The sequence below is a fragment of the Athene cunicularia genome (assembly GCF_003259725.1).
Source record: "Athene cunicularia isolate RWA chromosome 1 unlocalized genomic scaffold, athCun1 chr1_part1, whole genome shotgun sequence".
Taxonomy (NCBI): Eukaryota; Metazoa; Chordata; class Aves; order Strigiformes; family Strigidae; genus Athene; species Athene cunicularia.
The window spans coordinates 84,476,682-84,501,858 of NW_020799091.1; the positions used below are offsets into that span (position 1 = coordinate 84,476,682).

General features: G+C 42.0%; 1 protein-coding gene across 1 annotated transcript; it reads left to right on the top strand.

Moving 5' to 3' along the window:
• The first annotated feature begins 744 nt into the window (after positions 1 to 744).
• On the top strand, positions 745 to 21,545 carry PTCHD1 (patched domain containing 1). Its single transcript, XM_026844696.1, has 2 exons — positions 745 to 1,413; positions 19,160 to 21,545. Exons 1-2 carry the CDS (start codon positions 1,071 to 1,073, stop codon positions 20,812 to 20,814), a joined length of 1,998 nt encoding a protein of 665 aa, XP_026700497.1. The 5' UTR covers positions 745 to 1,070; the 3' UTR covers positions 20,815 to 21,545.
• The last annotated feature ends 3,632 nt before the right edge of the window (positions 21,546 to 25,177 follow it).

The following is a 25,177-nucleotide window of genomic DNA, read 5'->3' on the forward strand; positions in this document are numbered from 1 at the left end:
TAACCTGCAGGCCCTAAAATTAGAGGGCCTTCCCTGACAGAAACTCAGAAAAAGAGAAGACCACTGTCAGTCTCTGCCAGTGCTTCCCACTCTCAGATTAGCTGAGGATTTGATGGGGGAAAGAGGGAGGGGAAAAGAGGGTAATTTAATTAATGCCAGCTATCTTATTCCTGCTATGCTGACAATCTCTACACTTAGGATGTGCAGCTGTGGCCTGTCCTTTTCTCTGAGCGAGGGCTGGTCCCCTGCAGCTGCCGGCTGCCAGGCTGCTGCCACATCCCTCACAGGTGGCACCCCTGGTCACCTTGCCCTTCTACCTTCTGCACCTGAAGTTCATCTGTCGAGAGAGTAATATGGCAATCCCGAGCACAACAGTGTCACCACACATGCTTGGACTGTTTCTCTCCCTTTTATGTTCACTCAGATCACTTGAAAGTGGAGGTCCGGGCCTTCTGATTTTGCTTACTTGTTAGAGAGGCCAAATGGCAGATGCACATGGCACAGATGCAAGTCACAACACACCCGAGTTGCCAGCAAAGGATGTAAGGGAATAATACTGCTGGTTTAGTGCATGTTTCCTTTTTTTTTTTTTTTCTTCAATGAGTGTGCTATTAATATTCCAGTCACCAGAACTTTTGCTGTTGCTTAGATCAACTAGGAAAGGGACGGAGGTGAGGAGCCGCTGTTGTTCTGGCTGCTACTGTGCGAGATGAACTGATGAATAACGTGTGTGATTTCTCTTTCCCTTGTAGTTGCACTCTGCTGTGACCAGGATCCAAGTTCAAAGACCTGGTTTCAATTACACGTTTGCCCATATATGTATCCTGAACAATGACAAGACATGCATAGTGGACGACATAGTGCATGTACTGGAGGAATTAAAGGCTGCTCGTTCTTCTAATCGAACTAATTTTGCAATCACTTATCCGATTACTCACTTAAAGGATGGCAGGGAAGTGTATAACGGGCATCAGCTTGGTGGGGTTACTGTGCACAGCAAAGACCGGGTGAAGTCTGCAGAAGCCATTCAGCTCACCTACTACTTGCAGGCAATCAACTCCTTGAATGACATGGTGGCAGAGAAGTGGGAATCCATTTTTTGTGACACTGTTGAACTTTTCCAGAAATCCAACAGGAAAGTCAAAATGTATCCTTTCACTTCTTCTTCGCTGAAGGAGGATTTCCAGAAGACAAGCAGGGTGTCAGAACGCTACCTGATCACAAGCTTGGTCCTTGTGGTCACCTTGGCCATTCTCTGCTGCTCCATGCAGGATTGTGTCCGCAGCAAACCCTGGCTTGGCCTGCTGGGATTGCTGACCGTGACCCTTGCCACCCTGACTGCAGCTGGGATCATCAATCTCACTGGTGGGAAATACAATTCCACCTTCCTGGGAATCCCCTTCGTCATGTTAGGTAACTATCTCCTCTCCTCTCTCTTTTGTGTGTTTGTGCCTCCCTGACGCATTTCTCAGCAAGCGGAGAAGCATCACTGCATGGCTCTTGGTGCCTCCTCCCTGCAACACTGCCCCATACCAAATCCACACAGCCTCTTTTCCTAAACTGTTTGTACCATGCCGGGATACTAAAATCACGCCTGGTGCTCCGGTGTGCCGTAGCGCCCTGCTGTGGGACGTGGTGCCCGCGTGGCAGCAAGGAACACGCGTGTGCGAATGCCATGCCTTGTGCAGAGGGTGAGCCCAGCTGCTGCTTTTCTGTGGATGTTTGATGTTGGTTCTGGTAGCTAGCATTGGAGGGAAAGCTTTGCACAGGTCCCTGTGCCGCAATGATGGCATCAGCAGTGACAGCAAATCAAAGGGGCTGCACGCATTGGGCATTTAGAGAGCGCTGTCTCATTCGGAGAGCAGAGCGGTGCTGCCCTGGCTTGGCAGGCGCCCGTCTGTGGGATAAGGGCAGTGGTCAGTTCTGGGTTGTGTTTATCCTGAAGCCTCTGTGTTGGCTGAGCGAGTGTAGGGAGGCTTTCACAGCCCTCGGTGGGGAGAGCTTTGCGTCCCCCTGTCAGGGACGGACCCGTCCAGTTAGCGCCGGCGCATCCCGCAGCCGACAGCTACAGAGGGAAGCAGCACTGGCCGCTCCCTCCTCTGGTGCCAGCAGAGGCATCTTCATCTCCCAGGTTTTTGTACCGCCTTCACTCTCCTGTGGGGTATGGGGTCGGTTTGTTTTGTTTTGTTTTCCTCGAGGGTAGGGAAGAGAAGAGAAGGGCAGTCAGCTTGCTCCTGGCCCAAACTCAGTGCCCTCTCCTGTTGGCACCAGGGCATTTGTGGGGATGCTGCGTGTTGTATCCAAACAGGCAGGAGAACTTCGCAGGAGACAAAACGAGAGCTCTGGAGAGTTCACAGCCTCTTTGTTTGTGTTTGGTTCATAACCAGTGTGAAAAGCTTTGTGCGCTGTAGGTGTTTAATACGTCCTCGTTCATGCCATTATTCATTCGTGGAGAATAATACATGCATTGATTTGATCACAGCTTCCTCAGATGAAAATCAGTGCTCAGTAATACTTCAGGTTTCAAGCATAAGAGTGTCTCCACTGACTTAGTCACATCATGTAGTGATATGACACATTTTAGCACAACTATTTTTATATCCAGCACCAGGTTCCTATGCCATGCCCATACGGTAGCTGTGGTATTGTTGCACTTTAATTAAAGACCATCCTTCAGTGCATTGCACTACCAGTTAATGTACAGAATATATTCAGTGACAGATTGAATTCAGCTACATTACATCAGCACTTAATTTTCAGGTGACATCCATGAAAATTAAACTGTATCATAATCTAGAGGAAATGCAGCACAAGAAGGTCGGAGTCAAAAGGCTAGCTTTCTGACCTGAGTCGTCGTTTTTTTCTGTAGGTTTTTATGCCTGTGCATGTATTATAAAATTCAGTAGTGTGTATTCCATATGATACTACATAGGAGGGGATTTCCAGATGTGTTCCAAGAGTAGTAGAAAAGCAGTCTGAAGTCCAGCCATGTGAAAGTACCTGGGAAAGGTGACTCAAAAGTACGAAATGTTAGCTCTGTGTGGGGATCAAAGCCTCTGCTTGCCGGCACAACCTTTCAGATCTTTAATTCACTAATAGTGAGTACGCTGAGTCTTGGAATCCTTGAAGACTCACAGATAACTATGAAAAGTTTCACACTTCTATTTTAGTGTTCCTTTAACTGCTGAGCTGTATAGCCAACTCTGCTTTTCTTTTCTTTTTTTTTTTTCCTGATTTTTTTTTTTTTTTTGGTCTTGCTTAGTTGAAGTATTCCAATCTTAAAAGGAGTAAATTTCAAATATGCTGCTCAGCTCTCACTGTGAACAAGTCAAGACAGAGCAGCCAAGTTTGCTTGAATCTCGCCTGCTTCTCCAGCTGCATAAAGTCTCCCGAGGGACAGGAATATCACAGGTGAACAGAAGGCACTAAAGACATTCTGGAGTTTTTAATGAGAACTGTTTTAAACCGCTAGCTAGAAAGGCAGGGTTTCCTTTTTTTCCCTGCAGTACAACAGAAAGATTCAGCATGCGGTTCAAAATTTATTTCATGTCTATATGATGTTTTGCTTATAAAAGATGGTTTAACTCCAGGTAATTCAATAATGGCTAGAGACACAAACCACCCTCCACTATAGACCACTCAACTGCTTCTACTTAATTTCAGTGACCATCAGATTAGATCATAGATTAACTGACCTTTAGAAAGGTAGGGGATTTCTGGCTAACAGGATAGCCCCATAGCTATTACTCATAATCTCATGGCTAAAAGCAAAAATTAGATAGAAAAAATTATTACACTGATACATTTCAGGCAAGGCCCTTTACTGGTATAAATAATTAATGAAGTTTTCCCAGTTTATAGCAGCTGAGGATTTTTAACTTTTCGTCAGCATTGCGGAGCCAGAGAGGGGACACTCTCCAGACATCATCTGCCCTCTGCCACAGGACAAGATTACATCTTTCCTAACAGATACTTCTCAACCTGCACTTTGTCTCTTCATTGGGCTGCTTCCCCCTGCTTTTCGCTGCGTTACCACTACAGCATTTGCATCATGTCTAACCTGAATTCCCCTTTTGCAACTCAGCTGTCTTCATTATTTATCCATTGCATCTGGGAAACAATTTCTTTTCTTTTTCTCTGCATATTTGGGACCACTCTCACTTGCCCAGTCCTCTTCCTTTTCATCACAGGTTTCCTCAGACTATGCCTACCAGACTTCCAGCAATCTTCTTGCTTTTGGCCACTCCACATCTTCTGTGGAGGGTGGTGCCTAAATCCAGGCGCAGGATTCAGGCTGAGGCTTTCAGCAGCAAGTAGAGTAGGAGGATGATTTCACACATCTTGCATATGGCACTCCTGTTCATACATCCCCATATGACATTCATTTTTTTCTCAGCAGTATGAAATGGTTGGCATTTGGTTGGTGGCACATGGTAATTCACAGATCCTTCGTGTCACTTTCTACCCTGTTTGCACAATCAGTTTTTCCAGCCAACATGTAGAAGGTTACTCTTGTCCTTGCTGAATTATAGCTTGTTTATCTCACACCATTTCTCCTGTTAAGTTCATCTTGATACCATCACTGCCCTTCCAAGATGCATTAACTAATTAGTCAGCAATGTTTTGCAATTATCTGTTTATTCATATTCTCAAGAATTACTTTCTGAGTAGTTTAAATACTTTGTCCAGTCACAAGCCCATTCTAATAATTCAGACAATATGTCTGCAAAATACTCCATTCAGTGTGTTCTTTAATACTAGATTTCATTCATCCTGTTTTCTTTGTCATCCTTTCAGCATCGACCATTTCTGAGAACACACAGGCTATAGTGAAGGGCACCAGCCTCTGTAGGTGTTGAATCCTTAGGTTTTGCATCAATAGGACAAATTTAAGTTATTAAATTACCATGGTTTACTAAGTTGAAGTCTTTAAGATCAGACTGTGTAATTGTAGGCAGGAACATCTTTTGCCTACCCCACCTGTTAAATATGACATACTGGTTTAAGCGCTTCATGCTTTTGTTTTAATCACCTTCATGGTAGTTTATTCTAATTTGTTTTACTCTTTAATTAAGGCAGATTTCTGTAACCCCACTCAAAAAAGGTAACTCATTAAGTCAGAATAATGCAGTCATCAATGACTGTGCATAATGCCTGAGTATGTCACTACTGTGATGTTTTAATGTTGTGGCAGGTTTCTTTTTAGCCGTCTCTCGTTGCTACCTAAATGGCAAAAATTGAAGTTAGGAGAGATGTTGGTAGACACGGCCTTCCCCAGCAGATGCCAAAAGAGCAGGGGTCCCCTTTGGTCACTGGAGGTCCAGCTGTGAGGGCAAGGCAGGAGGCAGTGCCTGAGGCTGGCCCGAGCCCCCGTGAAGGGGCTGCGCTGGGGCGAGCTTGCAGAAGAGGGCAGGCTGGCTGCAGCCACTCTTTTCTCTAGGAATATCTTGTCAAGTCAAACTGGGAACTTTTCTTCTTCAGCTCTGGATTTATACAGGTAGTTCTAACATGAAAGCGAAGCCTAAAACCTGTGAAACTTGGCAGGCTCCCACCATTCATTTGGGCATATTTTGAATTAGCATATGTCTCTGTGGTTTTTGAAACTATTATCCGCATTTATCAGTGTGTAAACAAGGAATTTAAGGGCACGATTACTTACATGTCTAGTTCATGTGGAATGCTTTGCTGAACTAAGGCTATTCATTTTTGACCCTAAGAACCAAAAAATTAAATTCTTCAATTTGGTTGAATTTAAAATAAGTTGCTTTATATTGTTAATTGAAAAGCAGAATTATAATTCTGATTTCCTGTTGCCTGCTGCATTGAAAACTACAGATGTTTGGTCTGGCACAGATGCTAACACATTCATCATAAGTTTCCCTTGCGCATTAAATGCTGTTTAATAACTGCCAATCCTTTAAAAATACCAGTTTCCTCAAAAAAACCCACTGTGTTACCAAACATACCATTGGACAACAAGCAGCACTGGCTGAACAAGTTTTTGGCATGATTTTTTTTACTTCCCAGAGGTGGAGCACAACATTTAACTTAGGAACTCAAAAGAAAATTGCAACATTGCCCTTTGCACTGAAGAGAACACTAGCAATCTGTTTCCTATTCCTTCAGAAACTCCTACAGCTTATTCAGGGAGAGGCGGCTCTCTTCAGCTGCCAAGTTCGTGAAAAGCATCGGCTCTGTGAAATTGTGGTGGAATGCCAGGCGCTGCCAGATATGGGCAGGGACACAGGGATGGCTCCACGGGCTTATATTTAGCGTCTGATGCTGGCAGAGGAAAACCAGTTAGCAGTAACAAGAGCGGCTTGAGCTTGCAGCTTGCTGTAAACGGAAACGATAGCCAGCTTTGTGTGAAACTCAGCAAAACAGGGACTAATGCAAATACCTCTTCTTACTGCCTCCCTCCATCTTCCCATCACGTCCCACCCTGTCAGTATGCTGGGAAGAGGGAAGGAGAATACGGTCAATGGAGCAGGTCCAGGGAGGGACGAATGGGAAAGAGCAGGTGGAAGTGTTGAGCAGGAGCCAGACAGGGTCCTCCTGAGGTTCAGTCATGGGTGGGGGGAAAGTCAAGGGAGAAGGAGACTGCACAGGGCTGCATCTGGCAGGAGGGGGCATAGGAGCAGGAGAGTTGCAGAATGCTTTGGGAGGTGCCCAGGGGTACCAGGGCTCATAAGAGCACCTCACAGATGCAGAAAAGCCAATCGCTTCTCAGAAACACAAATTTGGTGGATGCACACCTTCCACATGGCTTGCCTGTGGGAAAGCTGTGCCGGTGGAGGAGTGAGCTGAGATATCTGTACAGGGGCTTTACGAATGCAAAAAGTTGGAGGAGCAAAGATGGCATCATAGGTCAGCGATAGCTGGGAAAGGTGGTCAGAAGGAAAACGTTAGGAAACAGAAGAGAGGAGGTCAGTGTATTTCATGATGGTAGTAAAAAGCACAGGAGGGCAAGTGAAAGGATTGCTGAAGGTTAAGGACTGTGAAGGCAACAGGTAGCTAAATCAAGGAGGGCATCTAATAACCAGCATGAAAACCATGAGTGGACAAGGGTGCTCAGGCCAGCACGTGTCAGCACACGTGGCTTGCTGGAGCTGTGCCTTGGTACCAGTAAGGCATCTAGCCTTGCTCCTTCTTCAGTTTTCTGGAAGAACATAATGGTAGGGAATTGCAACATATGCCAAAACTTGTCCTCCCTCTCAAGCACCCAAGTGTTTGCTATATTCAATAAAACTGAAGTGTCAACACTGGTTACTTGTAGAGAGTTTCAAAGAGAGAACCAGCCTCTGTGCAGGTCTCTCTGGTGCCCTTCAGTCCACACACAAAGGTAACACACACACACACAAATGTTTGACTTCATATAGTACTTTTCCACCGATTTTCCTGTTGTCAGTTAATAAAAATGTGAAGCTTACAGAGTCTCTCTTGGTTTTATTCCCCAAGCTAAGCTTTCTCACTTTCCCTGTCTGGCTGCCCCTCTGTTGTCTCTTTGTGCCAGGAAGAAGAGCATTCTCCCTCAGCTTGCTGCTCCCCTGCCCCTTTCTCCCATCTCATCCATCTCATTTGCCATCTCCAGCAGCCTCCTCCAGCAGGTCTCACCCATCTCCCTGCTCCAGGCAGTAGCATCTCCTTCCTGATGCCTGCACAGCTCTCAGCATCTTCTGGACTCCCTAGGCTTCTTTCATCTTTTCTCTGGTTTTCCCCACTCCCTCTGCCTTTTTTTCTTTTTTTTCTTTTTTTTTTTAATTTCTCTTCCCTCCCATCCTCCCCTCTCCTTGGCCATAGACGGGCCCATTGTTCCTACCCTTTTCCCTATATTCTTGAATAACTTCCTTGGCTCCCAGACAGGTGCCCACCATACCCTGCAGTCATATCTCAGCTGCTTCAGATTTCCCAGTGATTTCCACCATTCATCCTTTGCTTTTTTCATGCTGCCAAAGGACTCCAAGAGTGTCCTGGAAGTACACTTAGTTTTTTGTCACTCCATCTGCTCAGCTTTCCCAATTCAACCCTATGCAGCTCAGTTATATTCCTAAACATTTTGTGTTTTGTTCCCTTCATTCCCCTTCTAAGAAATAAATCAAATTACCTGGTTTTATCTACCCTGAGCAGAATCACAGGCATTCTGGGGATTCTTCCTAGTCAGAACCTAGTCTATTCTCCTCAGTCCTTCCATCTCTTCCTGAGCTCTCTAAGCAGCCATGCATCTTCTGCAGTCCCTCAGGCATCACCAGGCATTTCTGTTCCTCATGGGGAAGAGCAGAAGTAGGCTTCCAGGCCACCCCTCCACATTCAAAACTCACCAAAGTCAGTGTTTTTCACCCAAAGGATAGGTGATTAACCACCTCCTCCACCTGCTGGTCTCCCTCTCTCCAGTTTTCCTCCTGAGGATGATGCCCCAAGCGCCTTGAGGAACCCAAGAAGCCACTAATGCTTGGAAAGAAAATAGGCTTAAAATACAAATGGTGCAGAGTATTTTGGACACATGCACCAACCCTTTCCCGTGCAGTGCGAAAAGCAGCAAGTAGAGCGTGCAGCCGGCCACGTGTGATGGTGACACAGCCAACGTGTCTCCTCACCACCACAAACCATGGTGAAATCCTTGAACTCTTACATGCTTCTTGGCTTCAGAAGAGCGTCGATGACTCAGTAATTGTAATGCTTTTTGGAAAAGAGGAGCTGTATCTGTAGAAAATCAGTCCAGAGAACAGTTTAATATTGAAACCAAGTACTGTACAATCATTGAGTAAGATCAGGCATTGCCTTTTGGCTGGTGATGCTCCAATATGCACTTATTTCATATGAAAAATATGTTACAGGGGATGCAGTGCATTTAATGAGCATTCATTTATGCAAACAGTAGCAGAAAGATGTGATACTTTTACTGTCTTAATTCTTTTAACTGCAAAGAAGGCGGTGCATGTAATAGTTTAATGGAAGGGCTTGTCAAGAGAAGTCTCAGACAGTCAAAGGCACTGAAAGTTTGGCTCTGAGATCCTGATTTTCTTCAAGTAGTGAAGTCCCTCAAGAGAACCTTCTACATATATAAAAATACATTGCAAGTTCACAGGTTAGAGAAAATAAACATTTTATTATCGCTCTATATATATATGTAGGATATATATATAGATATAGATAGATAGATAGATAGATAGATAGATAGATAGATATGTTTGTGTTATACTTTGCATACTGGACATGGATGGTCAATGGAGACCTGGAAGATCAGCAGGAAATGATATGACTTTTTTCATTTTAGGTCTTTCTGTGAGAGACATGATGCACATCTTGCACACCTAATAAATGACTCTCCCCAAATAGGCAATAGCCAAGAGGCCGGTGTGGCAGGGCAGGGGCCTGCCATTTTCAGATCATGAGACCTCGGTGTTCTGTCAGAGATGGATTAAGTTAAATCAGAATAAATTAAGTCTGTTTTTTTTTTTTTTTTTTTTTCTTTTTTTTTGGTCAGTAAAAATAATAGGTCTTAGTGCGTTAACTGAAGCCTTGAAACTTTTTGAAGATTGTGTTTCACATATGGTTGATCTATATATTATGAGTAAGACTAATAACAAACATTGCTTAAACAGGAGAATTTAAGGGTATGCCTGCAGTGTTTTGGTTGCAGCTTTCTCACCAGAAAAAGGGAACTTGAAGTGTGGTAAACTAATCCATATTCCACTAGGAAGACACTTCTAGAAGCAATTGATATTTCAGCTTGTGAATTTAGAAATTTAAAGCAGATTTAAAACATGACTTTGCCTTAGATATACTTGCTGTATCTTACTCTGTCTTCAGGAACTGTCATGTACTATATGTCACTTGGCTGTTCTGTAACCTGGTAAACATTAACCTTGCCCGTATGGTTGCAGGTAGCTTTCATTTACCTTTAAGTAATCTTTTTTACAAAAACTCACTTTGTGGGGAAAATTAGTTTGCAATTTGTCTGCTGATATGAATCTAAGCATGTCATACGTGAGATGAGCCCAGTAGTACTTAACATATAACTCTGTATCTATCCACCTGCTTGGCCAGTGAGGCTTGAGGTACATACATCACAGGAGAAATTTGTCTTGCTGGCCACATGTGTCATTCCTTCACTGTTCTGGCATCCTGTCCTATGTGGTTCCCCGGTGCAGAGGGTGATCCTGGCTCCCCCCATGCACCCCGGACCTGTACCTCACACCAGCAACAGGGGTGGGCAGCTGCAGCCCTGTGCCCTCCTCTTCTTGTGATCCTCCGTGCAGCAAAACGAAGCCTTTCTCCCTGTCTCTTCAAATAACAGCTTAGGCAGGGCACTGTGCTTTCGGGGGGATTTTCTGATGTTTTCAAGTTAAAAACAGAGAAAACAGCATCTCTGGGGGGAGCAGGGGACTCCTGGGCAGGGAGACTCTTCAAAGGCCGGCAGGAGTTAGAAGCCCACCTGCTGTTTGACCCAGAACCACGGGCTTGCACATACGTAGGTTTGGCTCGAATGCTTTCGGTTTGGTTCTGCACAAGGTCTGGGTAGTCCGTAGATGAGCGCACCGTGCAGACATAAATATTCCAGCAGCTAAAATCAGATTTAGCTAACACTCAGCTCCTTCTGTTGCACTGAGCGAAATAAGACTTTTAAGTTTTGCCAGGTCTTCCACAAAAACAGAGAAAAGCAAGTCGCACATTTAAACATAGTTGACAGCCCACTATTTAAACACCAAAACAAGCCTTTACTGATTCTTAAGTGGAATTAAATATTATTTTTATATATAAAAGTGGATTTTGAACTATAACTTGCTTTGTTTACCTTTCTCAAAATAAAAGAGCCACTCAAGTTTCCTCTCCAATGTTTTTCTGGTTATGAAATTGCTTATCCTACATTCTTGCTATCACTATAACAGGGAAATCTCAGCTATTATGTTGGTTTAATACTAAAAAAAAAGTGATCCAAGAAAAATATCAAGCATCTTCCCAAAGCCTAAATCAGTAATTTTTACTCTGTTGAAATCAATGAGATTATTCAAGATTAACTACATATGTGCTGAATTACCCATGTAAGCATTAAAATGAGGCTATTAATTTGAATTGAATTTGGTATGGCTTTAAAAAAAAATTGAAAATGCAATATTAAATTAGAATATGCTTTTTTATAATGAATAGGTTTAAAATACACATATTCCTAAAAATAAAAAGTGTCAAACCATGTTACTGCCATTGCTGATTAGGGATCGTGGTGAAGTCTAGGATTATAAATACTGAAGCATTGTTTAATTCTACTTACTTACAATACTTCTCATACTCTTTACTTCTTTTCCCCTACATAGGTAGAAAAATGACAGTAATGTCTACATGTGTCTTGTGTATATGTATGTATTTCTTCAGAGCTAGGGATTTATAAGTAGAATGTTTTTCATTTCAGTAGTAATATGCTGATCATGCTCTTAAAATTAGCTTGTGATTTGTACTATTTTCTAAAACATCAGCTTACTTGGTGCAAGCATCATCATTATTGCTTGTTTGCTACGATAAAAGATTGTACTGGGGAGTTTATAATTGGGATGCATCATGTACCCCAAGCATTGCTGTGTCCCAACCATTTAAAGTGAGACCAAGAGCACGAGGATGATTTCTTTGTGTCAGTGCATTCTTTGTGCAGATGTGTACTTTTTAGTATAACTCAGAAGTGGCTAAACCTGACCAAACAGACTGTTTCACAGGGGAACAGAGAGCTAATCCTGTGCTGCATTTCCAAAAGTTAAGTTTAGAAACATAGAAAATGTAGGATATTATGGCAGACATTCATTGCCAGAAGACTGGGATCAAAATTACTCCACCAGCTGATCCATATGAGTCTTATGAGGAACCTATCCCCTTTTTAAATTGTGTTTGGCAGCACTACACGAGACCTTGTGCTGGATTTCCAGACGTACCCTGTTTTCCTGCCTGTGCATTGAGCAATTTGAGCGCAGGCTTAACAACCCAGAGAGTCGTTCTGCAGGATCTACGACTAAAAATAACACTGTGGTCTCCTAGCATGAAGCACTGAGCACCAGTTGAAGATTTCTTCTCTGCATGCACCAACCAATACAGTGTGTTGTACAGGGACACTTTCTCTTCAGCAGTGTGCTTCTGTGGGCACAGCCGCCCACAGCTGTGAAACACAGCAGATACTGGGAACGTATTATTAAACATTTCGGTTTCTCTTACTTTGTTGCCAAGTAGACACAGCACAAAACACAACTCTCTCTCTCTCTGGAGACTGAGGCAGATTTTTATCTGGTGTGAATGCACCAAGACTCTTGTGGTTTTGATTCTGGTACTAAATTGAGCAATACCTGGGCATGCCTGGGGGCTGGATGGCCAGTGCTGTTGTAAGCAGGTTGGAGAGATCAGCCTGACAATTGAGGGTGAATGGCTAATATTCAGATGTAAAGCAATCCCAGAGATTGATCTGGTATCATGCCTAGATGCCTAACAGATCGAGATACCCAATTTCAGTACGTTTCTCCTTTAGGAAGATCCCAAGTCATCTGTTAACATCTGCAGGCATAGTACAACTTAGTGATATATGTGTAAAATTTAGTAGTCTTTAAAACAATAATTGCAAACACTGAACCTACCTGACAGCATTGTCATCGTATTTCTGAGGTATGTTGTCCTACCTATAATTCAGTTGCAATACAGACATGTAGGGTCTGTGTGACAGGAAGAAAGCATTGCAATACGTACTGCCTATGCTTACACCAGAACATCCCATCCCATATTGTTCTTCGTGTGTTCTTCTTAATCCAGGTACCATGCCCGCATGTAGTGTTCAGGCTTACTTGCCCTTTGAACTTGTGCTTGGTGGTATGAACTGAAGTCAGGCAACAGTTTGTTGCAACAGCATGCTGCTGATGATTTAACTGTTGGGCTCAACCCATGACACCGTATTGCTATAAACTCAGTGAAAACTGTTGTAGGCTCAGTCCTAATTCTGTCTGCATGCTGAAGGATCTCGATTAGCTGTGGTACTTTGGTGTTTTAGTGAGAACAGGGTATGAAGCCAGATGTTTACTTCAACTGGATGCAAATTCCATGCTCTGCCTGCATATTCAGTAGCACTTTGAACCTGCTATATGTTCCAAGTTAAAATTGTGCCTGCTGGGACAGACCACATGAGGCAGGTCACGTATTTAGTCAGCAACTGGTTGATTGCAACTCCTGTGACAAAGGGAGTCTGGATTAGCAGTCACTTGGCTTTTCAGAAGATGGGAGCTGATGAGCTCACTGATCTAGCTGGAAAAAATAAGTCAGCAGGGGGAAATTATCTCAGCCTCTTTGTTGACATTACTGTGGAAAGCAATCCTAGAGTGGAGCAGCATACATTGTTATTTTTAATATTGTCAGCTAGGAAAATTCATTGCACCTTCATTATATCATATGTTATTACAGGTATCGTTTTGGAAAGGGCAATTCCTGTGGTGTGATTCTGATCCCCCGTGTACTAATTTTGCACAAGTGCAGTTCTTGAGACCTTGCTTGCATTGGCAGCAAGCTGGGATATGAATTTATAGCATCCTAGCTATTTCATGTTAATTCATCCAGTGTTTGTCTCTGCGGATGATATTTCACTCCACATTGAAAGTGAATTAAGCTGTCCTTCACAGATTTCCACAAAGAAAGCTGGTGCAACATAGCTGGCCCTCTGTAAATTCACACACTTTTTCACAGCACACTAAATTCCTCTTGCAGACAAGTGCTCCTATTCAGTGGGATGATTTCAGGCTTAAATCAACCTAAGAGAGACAGCATTCGTCCAGCTGAACCAATAGTGGTACAAGGATGCAGCCATTGCAATGCAAGCAAAAACCTTAAATCAAAACCCAGACTTAACGTCAGTAACACTGTCAGAGCATGCTTCCACTTCAAGTTTTTGCCTACCCAGTTTACGAGGCTCCCGTACATCCTACCATGACTCATTCCCAATTTCTGCCAGTCTTTTGTGCCATCAGTGTCAAGAAAAGATTTTCAATTAAGTAACCCTCAAAAAAAAAAAAGGTTGCTGATGTTTCTAATCCCAACCATTCATTTAAACTAGAAACAGGTGAATTAGTAGTAATGAGGGAGCAGCAGACTTTGGTAGGGGAGGGGAAGCAGTGCCTGAGAAGGGGGAACACCTCTTAACCCATCTTTGCTGCTAGAGAAGTTTGCCCCCTTCAGAAGACAGGTTGGTGCTTTATTAGTGTTAATTCTGGCAGTTAATGGGCAACATACGCACTGGTGCAGCATTCAGCCTCACTGAGGTGGAGATCAATCATTATCAGTGTTTTGTGTGCCACTGTGTTAAAATGGGATGAATAAAATTAATTACCCCTAAAATGCAACCTTCCACACAGAAGGCTGGAACTTCACAATCTCTAAGTGGTACTTTATTCATAGAGATTTTACTCAAGTATCAAACACACACAGAGACGTACTGGCTTCAGAACAGCAAGAACAAAAAAATAAGACCCACAGTGTACTATTATTCTCTACTTTCATAGATGAGTAGAACTGCAAAGGAACCAAACCCTTTTTCTCAGTCATTCCCCTTACTTTCTTTTACAGAAGAAGTCTATTATATACCCAAACCTCATCACGATAAGATCAAAACCTCACATGACTTCAGTGTAAAACTGAATATATTCCTTAATCTTTAAACAACAAAAGCAGGTGGTAGCTTTTGTTTTAGGGAAGCAATTAAGCCAAGCAAATAGAGAGCTGGTCTGTGACTCCTGTGACCAGGAGGTCACTTCACTGCCCTCCCACGGGCTCTGGAGCTGATTTAAATCCCTTCACCCTTCTCTGCTTCAGTCTTGCTGTTTGCCAGGCAGGAGTGGAGCCATCTTTAAGCCTAGGCTACCAATGCCCATTTGTAAAGGCCTCTTGCTTGAACACCCACTTCGCAGGGAAAACGATGCATCTCCTTTTTGAGATTTTAAAATGGTACTAAAAAGAACAGTCTAAGTGCCTGCAAATAAGTAGTGTTTAAAATGAGGTAAATAATTTGATAATTTTAAGCAAAAAAAATATTTTGCCTTAGTTTTCACAACTTCCTACAAGTGCTTTTTTTCTCTCATGCATGCTCTGTATTGATTTTGCAGAGCATGTGTAATTGCAAGACTTGATCCTGAAGGAGGCAGATGAAACTTTTTATAGCATTTTCAGGCTACTCACAGAAGTGCTGTATTTAAGATAGGCATACTTTATTGGTTTTATTGCTGGTATCGTTATTAGCTTGTAAAATTAAAGATAGCCCACCTCAGTCCGTAAAAGATTTAAGCTCCTCAGAAATAACAGTGAATAACTTCTTTATTTTCTTTGGCTACAAAAGCCAGAATTTCTGTCCTCAGTCATCCAAGACATGTGGTAAGAGTATTGCCTATAATGCAAAGCAGTAGAAAAAGAAAATAAGGAAAAAAAGAGTTTGGTCCCCATTTTGTCCAATACCTTTCTTCTATTCCCTTATCATTTTCCTTTGCCCTTTCAGAACCTCTTTTCCTTAAAAAAAATCTCATCTTTCCATGTACTCCTTCTTAGCTCATGGTTGTACAGCCTGTCTGTAGGGCACGACCAGTGAATCATAATAGCAAATGTCAACAGGAAAAGATCTCCAGTAGCCCATTAGCTGTTTGAGTTCATATTTATTATTTACTGAATGACTGTGAATAATGAACAAATTGCTCTAAATCATTACAGATTTGTGACTAAATCTCTATTAAAAAGGGAAAATCGGTTCAAGCAATTACAGAATTTATTTGCAAGGAAAAAATTGCCTTCTTCTCATTAATATTATGTAGAGTAGACATAGCACCAGTGAGAGGAATAGAGGTAATCGGTGCATATGGGTTAGGGATGAAAAAAATAGACCTCTGAAATGATGGACAAGTGAAAGATATTCTCACAAAATGCTTCCATGGAGCTATCTGCCCTAATCTCTGTGGATCAGATTTATAAGAGTATCAATGAGTTAAACGACGGTGGAGATTGTCACCCCAAGTTGAGCTTGTAGTCAGTATTTAGAGGAGTACATTAAGTTATATAATTACCATTCTAGCTAAATAAGGCTAATCTTCGCACTGCCATGCCTAATTCATGCATGAGTTTGGGCTTAATCTTTTTCTTAGAGGATACTGGGTCAGGTCAATAGTGCCACTAATGCAAAAAGTGTGCAGGTTTGTCATTTAGGCTTGTCTCCCTAAAGGTAAATGAGAATTTTTTAGCTATTATACAAATGGACAGAGGAATCACAAATTGTACAATTGAAGGAAAATACCAATTCCTAGCACACAGATTTTGTAGAAAACAACAAAAGGAACCTATCCTAAAATAGAAGAGCATCTAAATGTTTTTCTGTTGGCTTTGTGGAGTACATGTGGTGACGCCTCTTCGTGCATTTACTTGAGCAGTCTCTAAATCAGATTCTGTTTTAGGGTAGTCTTGAAGATTATATAACAGAAAATTGTGGGTTTATGTTTTCTACTTGAAGAAAATACGTGGTATCAGGAGTCATGTTATCAGACATTATCCAAAATCTTATACCTGTTAAAAAGTGATGCTCAGCATCACATTTAATTAGCTCTGTGTTCTTTTTTTCATCACAAAGGCTTTCCAAATTAATGCGGCTATTTGAGTATTTTTAGGCAAGAGCCTATTAACGCTGAAATATTTTTTTACAAAAACATGCTATAGCTAAAGCTCACGATGGAAGTAATTTGTAATATTCAATGACCTCATTTTATTCTGTTTTGCTCACTCAAAGCTAATGCATATGATGCCATGTGAAATTCTCAGACGAGCCTGTCTGCAGGACTTATGGGAGCCATAAATGGATTAAACCTCTCACTCCCTGCTTTGGCAAGTGATCAGTTACATTTAAATAAAGGTCAGTCTGTCTTTACAAAGAACACACTGAAAGCAAGCGCAATAGCTTTGCCTACTGAGCCTAGAACATAACTATTTGAAGCATAATTAGCAACGGGGTGCCAGTCACTGATTGTGCTTTTTGCTTGATTTTATGTCTGGGGAGTTCCAGTATTCCCCATTAGCTTTAAGAGGGGGCATGGTGCTAGTTATCAAATTGACAGTCTTGACCTGGCCTCTGAAAGCAGCTGTAAAACATTGTTTGGGAAAATTAAGATGAATGCCAAATACCATACCAAAACCAGGACTGTAATACTGCTACAAATTGGACATTTGTGGTCCGTGCCGTGACTCCAGACAACAATGAGAGCACAGATTTTGTTACTCTAGAGACCAGGTAACTGTGATAAGGAGACACACCAGCTCTCCTATTATCTCATCTTATGAACTCTGTATTTTGAATTCTTTATAAAACACCCCTTACCTATTCTTTTCAGCATTAACAGTGACCAGCTCTGCCATCTGTTAAAATATAGATAGGATATTCCTTGCAAGAAGGGTGGAGTGAATTAGCTACAGCTGCCCCTGCAGTAAAAGGTATTGATCACAAAAGGGTTATTTTGTCAAGTTAATTAAATATTTAGCCTACATGAGGCATTTAAGAACAAACATGATAGCAGAATCATAGAATGGTTTGTGTTGGATGGGACCTTAAATATCATCTAGTTCCAATCCCACTAATATAATATATTTTCTAGCCTTCTGGTTCTTTAGAATACCTCATTTGTTTGGGGGTTTCTTGACCAGTGTTCATAGCCCTTGTGGCAAAAGTGATAATCATCTACAGGTGGAGAGAACAGAGCCGATACAGCAATTTTGGTACTCTGCAGACAGCCTGAAATTCTAGCAGAGATTTGTGAATCACCTTGACCTGCCTGACTGGAGCATCAGCTTCAGAAGTCCAGTGATTGCACTCCAGTATCATCAGCAACTAATTCAGCACTGATTGTTTTATCTAATGTTATCAGGGAATGGGTAAGAGCAAAACACCATGGACTGGCTTTTGGGAATTTCCAGAGAAAATGCAAAAGCAGACCAGAGAGGTAGGCAGGGGACAGCAAAAACAGCAAAAGAATAAGGAGGAGGAGTAATTAAAAGGCAGCAAAGAGAGTGGGATTAGATGGAAAGAATCTATTAAATAAAGATCAACATGATATGAATTATTATGAGAAAATATTGCAGTCTTGCTTTTTAGGTGTGATACAAAGACTATATTTTTCCATTCATGTCTGTGTAAAACATCAACCTACTTTTATCTCAGCCACTCTCACCTGATAGCTGGTCGATGGCTGCATTCCCAGCTCAGGTCCTCTATAAGAGAGCAGAGGTCTGTATCTTCCAAATGCGTCTTGGTTATCAATCACAAAATAGAAACTGTGAGAGGAAGATGACCAACCGATGATTAAGATAAAACTATATACTTTTCCCAATTTGCCTGCACTTGGGTGCTAAACACGGAATTTTAGGTCTGCAGATCTTCATCTCCTTTCATGAATGCTATATCCATTTTAAGAGTTAATTACATACATTACAAAATGTAGGAACTGCCAAGAAAAATAGAGCTGTATTTGGTTTTAAAAGCCCTTAGATATATTAAAGTAAGAAGACCAATGCCTTAAGCAGTTCCATATCAGTTCTACCATTCTGCATCTCTAAAATTTATTTGTGCTTTTTTTGTTTGTTCCATTTCTAGGATTTCTTTTTCCTGACAGGAAATTTGTACAGGAAGTGGAGAAATCGGTGACTGATTTAATTGACAATTTTCAGCTTATATGAAAGTTTCATTTTTTACAGATTTTCTACAAAGCATCCAACTAATGCTCGGTTTCCAGCATGGGCACTTCAAGGTCATATTTCTTTATTTTCACCACAGGTCAGATTCCATCACCAGGAAAAACTAATTTCAAAGCATCTTCCATCACAGGCACTCCGAAATAATGAAACGAAACAGCCAACCAGAAAAATAATCCTTTTTCTTTAACCCATCAACCCTGCACCAATGATGCAGAACTCTCCTCATGCTCTGGCAGTAAGGTTTGCTAGTCAGGTAGCAAATGCGCTCCTGTGGCTTAGACCTCCATAATCATTTCTCTCTTCTACAGGACGTTTACTGCAAGCACTGGTAATGGCCAGCTGTGTCTCCTTTGAATCTTTTAGCATGTCCACGTTATGTTTTTCTACATGTTGATTTGAGTACTTTAAACACTCACTTTGTTCTCTATTGTAGGTCATGGGTTATATGGGACTTTTGAAATGTTGTCCTCCTGGAGAAAAACTAGAGAAGACCAACATGTTAAAGAGAGGACTGCAGCCGTATTTGCAGACTCCATGCTCTCGTTTTCTCTCACCACTGCCATGTACCTGGTCACTTTTGGAATAGGTGCCAGTCCCTTCACTAACATTGAAGCAGCCAGGATTTTCTGCTGCAATTCCTGTATTGCAATTTTCTTCAACTACCTCTATGTACTCTCCTTTTATGGTTCCAGCCTGGTGTTTACTGGCTACATAGAAAACAACTACCAGCATAGTATCTTCTGCAGAAAGGTACCAAAGCCAGAGGTATTGCAAGAGAAGCCTGCATGGTATAGGTTTCTTCTGACAGCCAAATTCAGCGAGGACACGGCGGATTCAGAGGAAACGAACACTTATGAGAGTCATCTTTTGGTGTGGTTCCTGAAACGCTATTATTGTGACTGGATAACAAACACTTACGTCAAGCCTTTTGTAGTTCTCTTTTACCTTGTTTATATTTCCTTTGCCTTAATGGGCTACCTGCAGGTCAGTGAAGGGTCAGACCTGAGCAACATCGTAGCGACTGCGACACGGACCATTGAGTATACAACTGCCCAGCAGAAGTATTTCAGCAACTACAGCCCAGTGATTGGGTTCTACATCTATGAGTCGATCGAGTACTGGAACACCAGTGTCCAGGAGGATGTGCTGGAGTATACCAAGGGCTTTGTGAGGATATCTTGGTTTGAAAGCTACTTAAATTACCTTAGGAAACTCAACATATCTACTGGGTTGCCCAAGAAGAACTTCACTGATATGTTGAGGAACTCATTCCTGAAGACCCCTCAGTTTGCCCATTTTTCAGAGGATATCATCTTTTCCAAGAAATATAACAACGAAGTCGATGTCGTGGCCTCCAGGATGTTCTTGGTGGCCAAGACAATGGAAACCAAGAGGGAAGAACTTTATGACCTCCTGGAGACCCTGAGGAAGCTCTCTCTCACCTCCAAGGTGAAATTCATTGTTTTCAATCCATCATTTGTGTACATGGATCGTTATGCCTCTTCAGTGGGAGCCCCCTTACAGAACTCCTGCATTAGTGCTTTATTTCTGCTCTTCTTCTCTGCATTCCTGGTGGCAGACTCTCTGATCAACGTCTGGCTCACTCTAACTGTTGCCTCGGTTGAATTTGGAGTTATAGGTTTTATGACCTTGTGGAAAGTGGAATTAGATTGTATTTCTGTGTTGTGCTTAATTTACGGAATTAATTATACAATTGACAACTGTGCTCCACTGTTATCAACCTTTGTCCTGGGCAAAGAGTTCACAAGAACTAAATGGGTGAAAAATGCCCTGGAAGTGCATGGGGTAGCTATTTTGCAGAGCTACCTCTGCTATATTGTTGGTCTGATTCCTCTTGCAGCTGTGCCTTCAAATCTGACCCGTACACTGTTCAGGTGCTTGTTTTTAATAGCATTAGTCACCTTCTTTCACTGCTTTGCCATTTTACCTGTGATACTGACTTTCCTGCCACCGTCCAAGAAGAAGAGGAAAGAGAAGAAGAATCCTGAAAACCGTGAGGAAATAGAGTGTGTTGAAATGGTGGATATGGATAGCACCCGAGTGGTTGACCAAATTACAACAGTCTAACTTGTTTGTTTGTTGCTTTTTGGAAAAAAAAAAAAAAAAAAAAGAAAAAAGAAACCAGTACTGACTAAATATCTGGGGAGAGGAAGGGGTTTGGAGGTTTTTCTCTCCCCCCTCTAAGATAAATCCAGGAATATTCAAAATGATGGGAGAAATTAAAAATAAGTTTTGAAAAAGAGGCGGGGGACTGTAACTTGCTCAGATCCTGTAACAGGTATTATGAGAGAATTTGCACACACATGCAAAGAGGGGTTGAATTTTAGATGCATGAAGTAAGATCTAATGAGAGAAGTTGGGTTCCTAAGCAGCCATCTGCATCGCCTGTAGTGCAGATGCTGCTATTATTGTGGCTAAACCCAATCAGATTGAAAGGTCAACTGTCAAGGCTGAAGTAGCACTAAATGTTCGCTGGATGTAAAGGCTTTACAAACTTTCTGCACAGCAATAACTTAAGTCAGTGAGTCAGCTCTTATAGGTCTTAGCCATCACATTTAATTTTTCTTTTCTCCCCTAATCTAAACATTTATGCAAGACTGTATAACAGATAGCAAACTGTACTGGGAAAGAAGGCAGTACACAGCAACCAAATGCTTTCCAAACACTTTTATGTTATAAATCACATTTTTTTTTCTAAAAATATCATTATTTTAAAATGTAAATCATCCCTTGTAACATTTTTAATCATGGTTTTATAGCTGTTTCTTTTTCTTATAAAAACAAAAAAAGAAAAAAAACCCAGTGACTCTGTCACTCTAGAAAATATGTAATTCTATTTTATACATGTCTCGCTACTAGTTAAACATGTAATCTGCTTTACCAACTGCAATTTTGTTAGCACTCTACTAACACATGTGTGTGGATCTAGCAGCAGACAGAAGATGGTGTACTGAATATTTCAGCACCAAAATCCATGACACAAACCTCAAATATTGAAATGTCATCAAGAAAGTGAATGTTAGGGCTCTTTTAGTGAGAGCCTATTTCAGGCCATTCACTGGTAATGCACACTAAGAGGATTAGTGGGTAGTTTTACATAATGTATAACTTAATCCCTCAATCTTCCTAGAGTACCTGTAAAGCAATAGACCTTGCAGCTATGGGCTCTTCCAAGAGACAGTAAACAATGAGAGTTGCATGGAACAAACCGAAGGCTGGGACTGCAGTTTAGCAGCAGCAAGTTTAACAACATCCCCAAAGAGCCCGTATCTAAGGGGCCTATTGAAAACATCACATCTGAGGGAAGAAAAAAAACAACAACAACAACAAAAAAAAAACCAAACACACCGTTAAAAAAATCACATTACTGAGTCTTTTTGGAGCTGTGAGTTCTAAATCAATAATTCTGTCAGCATCTGTGATGTGGAGTAATACAGATAAAGCAGCATCTCTTTCCTCCTCCACCCCCTCCACCCTTAAGAGCAACAGGCACATTACTGTAAGGTTTTATCACGCGGTTGAACCCCAGTGGGGATATGTAAGCCAATTCTTTAGGTTTTGCTGAGACTATTCCGACTATACATTGCTTGTGAAAACCCAGTTGCGGGAAGCTGGCTGGTGTGTCAGGTGGTCTCATGATTATGTGGACTGTTGCTTTGCAGTGCAAGGTGAATGTATTGCAGCCGGACTCCTTTTTACAGCTCGTCTGGAGAGTAAGAGTACTTGAGCAGTTTTCACAGTTGGCACAGTGTTTGCCTCAATGGCGGTATCTGTCGGGTGAAGGGATATTGCAGGAGCCGTGGGGCTTGGAGCGCTGGGATCACTGTGCCTGGGGAGGCTGCCCGTGTCACCCGGATGGTGATGAGCACATCTGTGGTCACAGACCCAGGGTGTGCGCCACTGCATGAAATTTCTCTTTAGCATCCAATCCCAGTGACCCCACAAATGTCCTGTGCAAAACCTGCAAATGCTGCCTAGTGGATATTGATTTTCAAGCAAAGGGATACTTCTGAAGCTTCCTCCCTAGCAGAAAATAAGATAACCAGATATTTTGCCCTGAAGCAAAATGTTACATACGGACTATAGCAAAACAAGTCAGCAGTGCAGCTGGCAACGTTTGCTTTCCCCTGGATAAGTCCCTTCTCTGACCAGAAGGAAAGGAAGCTGTGTCCAGGAATGCACAGGCTCTTTGCCTGAACAAAAAACATTTGCTGCAGTAGCAGCTGGGAAGCTGTAACAACCTCAGCCTTGGCAGAAATCAGGCGGACACCTTGAAGACAGCCAAATGAATGTGAGGTGAGGGGAAAGATCTGTTTCCCCTGTTTTCTTTAGACTCAGGCTTGGGGCTATGTTTTCCAGCCAAAAATCATTTCTTAAATATACTTTCACTGTAGATTTTCTGTGACAGTCATCATGTCATTTAAATATCACCCTGTCTCCTGGCTGTTCAACAGGCAGCTGCAGTGGCTTTTAAACTTCTGAGGGCATTAGCAAATTAGTTGAGAATACAGAGGAATTGCAAACCACTTTTGGCAGCAGTAATCTACTGGCTTGTGGGACACCTGGAAATGGGAGATGTGTGAAAGAGGTTGTTTGTACACTGCAGAGAGGAATACATGGCAAACACTGATTTTACACCTCTGCTATCCGTGATGCTATCGCTTGCAAACACCAGACGCAAAGATGGCTACCAGAAACCTTTTCACATCTAATTGAAATGCATAGATAGGAGCATTTTTAAAGAGATGTCCAAAGACAAGCTTGTAGTTTCACAGATCTCTCATTACATCTCAGCATGTGCAGCCTTCAGAGATCTTCCAGGAATGTGATAAAACCAGTGATAAAATTAATCCTCTATTTCCAAACCTGTCAGAAAAAGGATGTGGAGGCACCCCTATGGCAGAGTGCCATCAGATGTGCTTGGGTGTCCACAGAAGACAGGGTGAGAAGTCATGCAGCCCACCAGCTTGCCCCAAGGCAGAGCCAGTGACATTTAAATCGTTTCTGAAGGAAAACCTGTGCCCACAGGTAAAGCTGGGCTCAGCTTGACAGGCTGTTCTTAAAAATCTTTTTAAGGACAGATTCCTCCCCTAGCACTTCCCCCTACCGACCCACCCCCTGACATGTTACCCCACCAGTAACTCCTACTGGCACCCCACCAGTAACTCCTGTTGGCCACCCCAGGGCTGGAAGGGGGAAGAAGAGCCATGGCCCTCTCCATACAGAGAAGGACAGGCCAGGCACAATACAGTCTCTGAAGCATCCCCAAAACAGAGGAAACCAAAAACACAGCCATTTTTCACCATGTTTTACCTCCAGCTGTCACTCTGCTCCCCAATTCCAGGCTTGGCAAGGTAAAGCCATAAAAATGTTCAAGGTGTGCTTACCCCAGGTCTGTGAGATTTCTGCCTGGTTCCTGATGTGTCTGAGAGATGCACCAAATATTCCTTCTCTACAGGTAGCTTGAATACCTCAACATGAACCAGAAATGGCATGTTCTCAAGGTTTCAGACTATGCTAAGCCACTTTGGCCTTCCTCCCCTTTGACTTTTTCCTCTGGAGCAATTACCTTCACCAAAGTCAATTGGCCTCACTGTGCCTGTTGATTAATAGGTGCAGATGGTGTGCTCTGTTCTCAGTCCAAAGCACTCCCAGTCGATAACTGTGCATAAAATTTTACCCTTACTGGTAAACCTCCATTTTGGAAGACTACCTAGACTTTAGCAGTTTTTTGACATACTCCTAAGTGGCTTTTTAGCCCAGGTATCACTGTGGTTTTGTTTGCAATATAGATGACTCAATTTTTGTATAAATTCAGTGAGTAGAACAGACTATTATGCGCTGTCAGGCACTGACTAAAATCTAACAGCAAAAATTTTAGCTAAGGCTAACAAGACTCTATAGGACTGTGCCTCACTGAGCACATATATCTTCTACAAACATTAAAATTTCTATACAGTAAGGTATGGTGTACAGTATATTTTTACTACAGGGTAAGCATGGGGAAAAAGAACCAACCTAAGTTCATGTGAGCGTCAAGATCAATCCAGTTTTCTTGAAACATAATTCCTAATGTCTTAGCACAAGTTTATTTTCAATTTACAAGAATTCTAACTGGAGGAAAAATGAAGAGAGAAAAGTTGGTATAGCTGGAATAACTATGCTGTAAAAATTAATTGACAAAGCCAGAATTTTCTGCCCAAAGCTTTAAGTGAAAATGTTCTAGTTAGATTAATATTAGAGCTGTGAAGTTTGAGAAAAACCTGTCTGGCAAAGAAAAAGAGCTTCTTTTCCAAAGACAAGCAAATGAACTTATCATGGTCAACTGCATGAACCTGGAGGGAAAACAGTACCAAAGTGACCTGAGGTTATGTTGAGCCACGAGGATTCACATCTGCTCTCAGAAGCTTTCTGAGTCAGTGCTGAATTC

What these genes read in the sequence shown, in the direction of transcription:
- PTCHD1 (XM_026844696.1), top strand. Translation starts at nt 1,071, where the DNA reads ATGGTGGCAGAGAAGTGGGAATCCATTTTTTGTGACACTGTTGAACTT. An exon ending in AATCCCCTTCGTCATGTTAG is followed by an intron (nt 1,414 to 19,159) that starts GTAACTATCTCC and finishes TCTCTATTGTAG; the next exon opens with GTCATGGGTTATATGGGACT.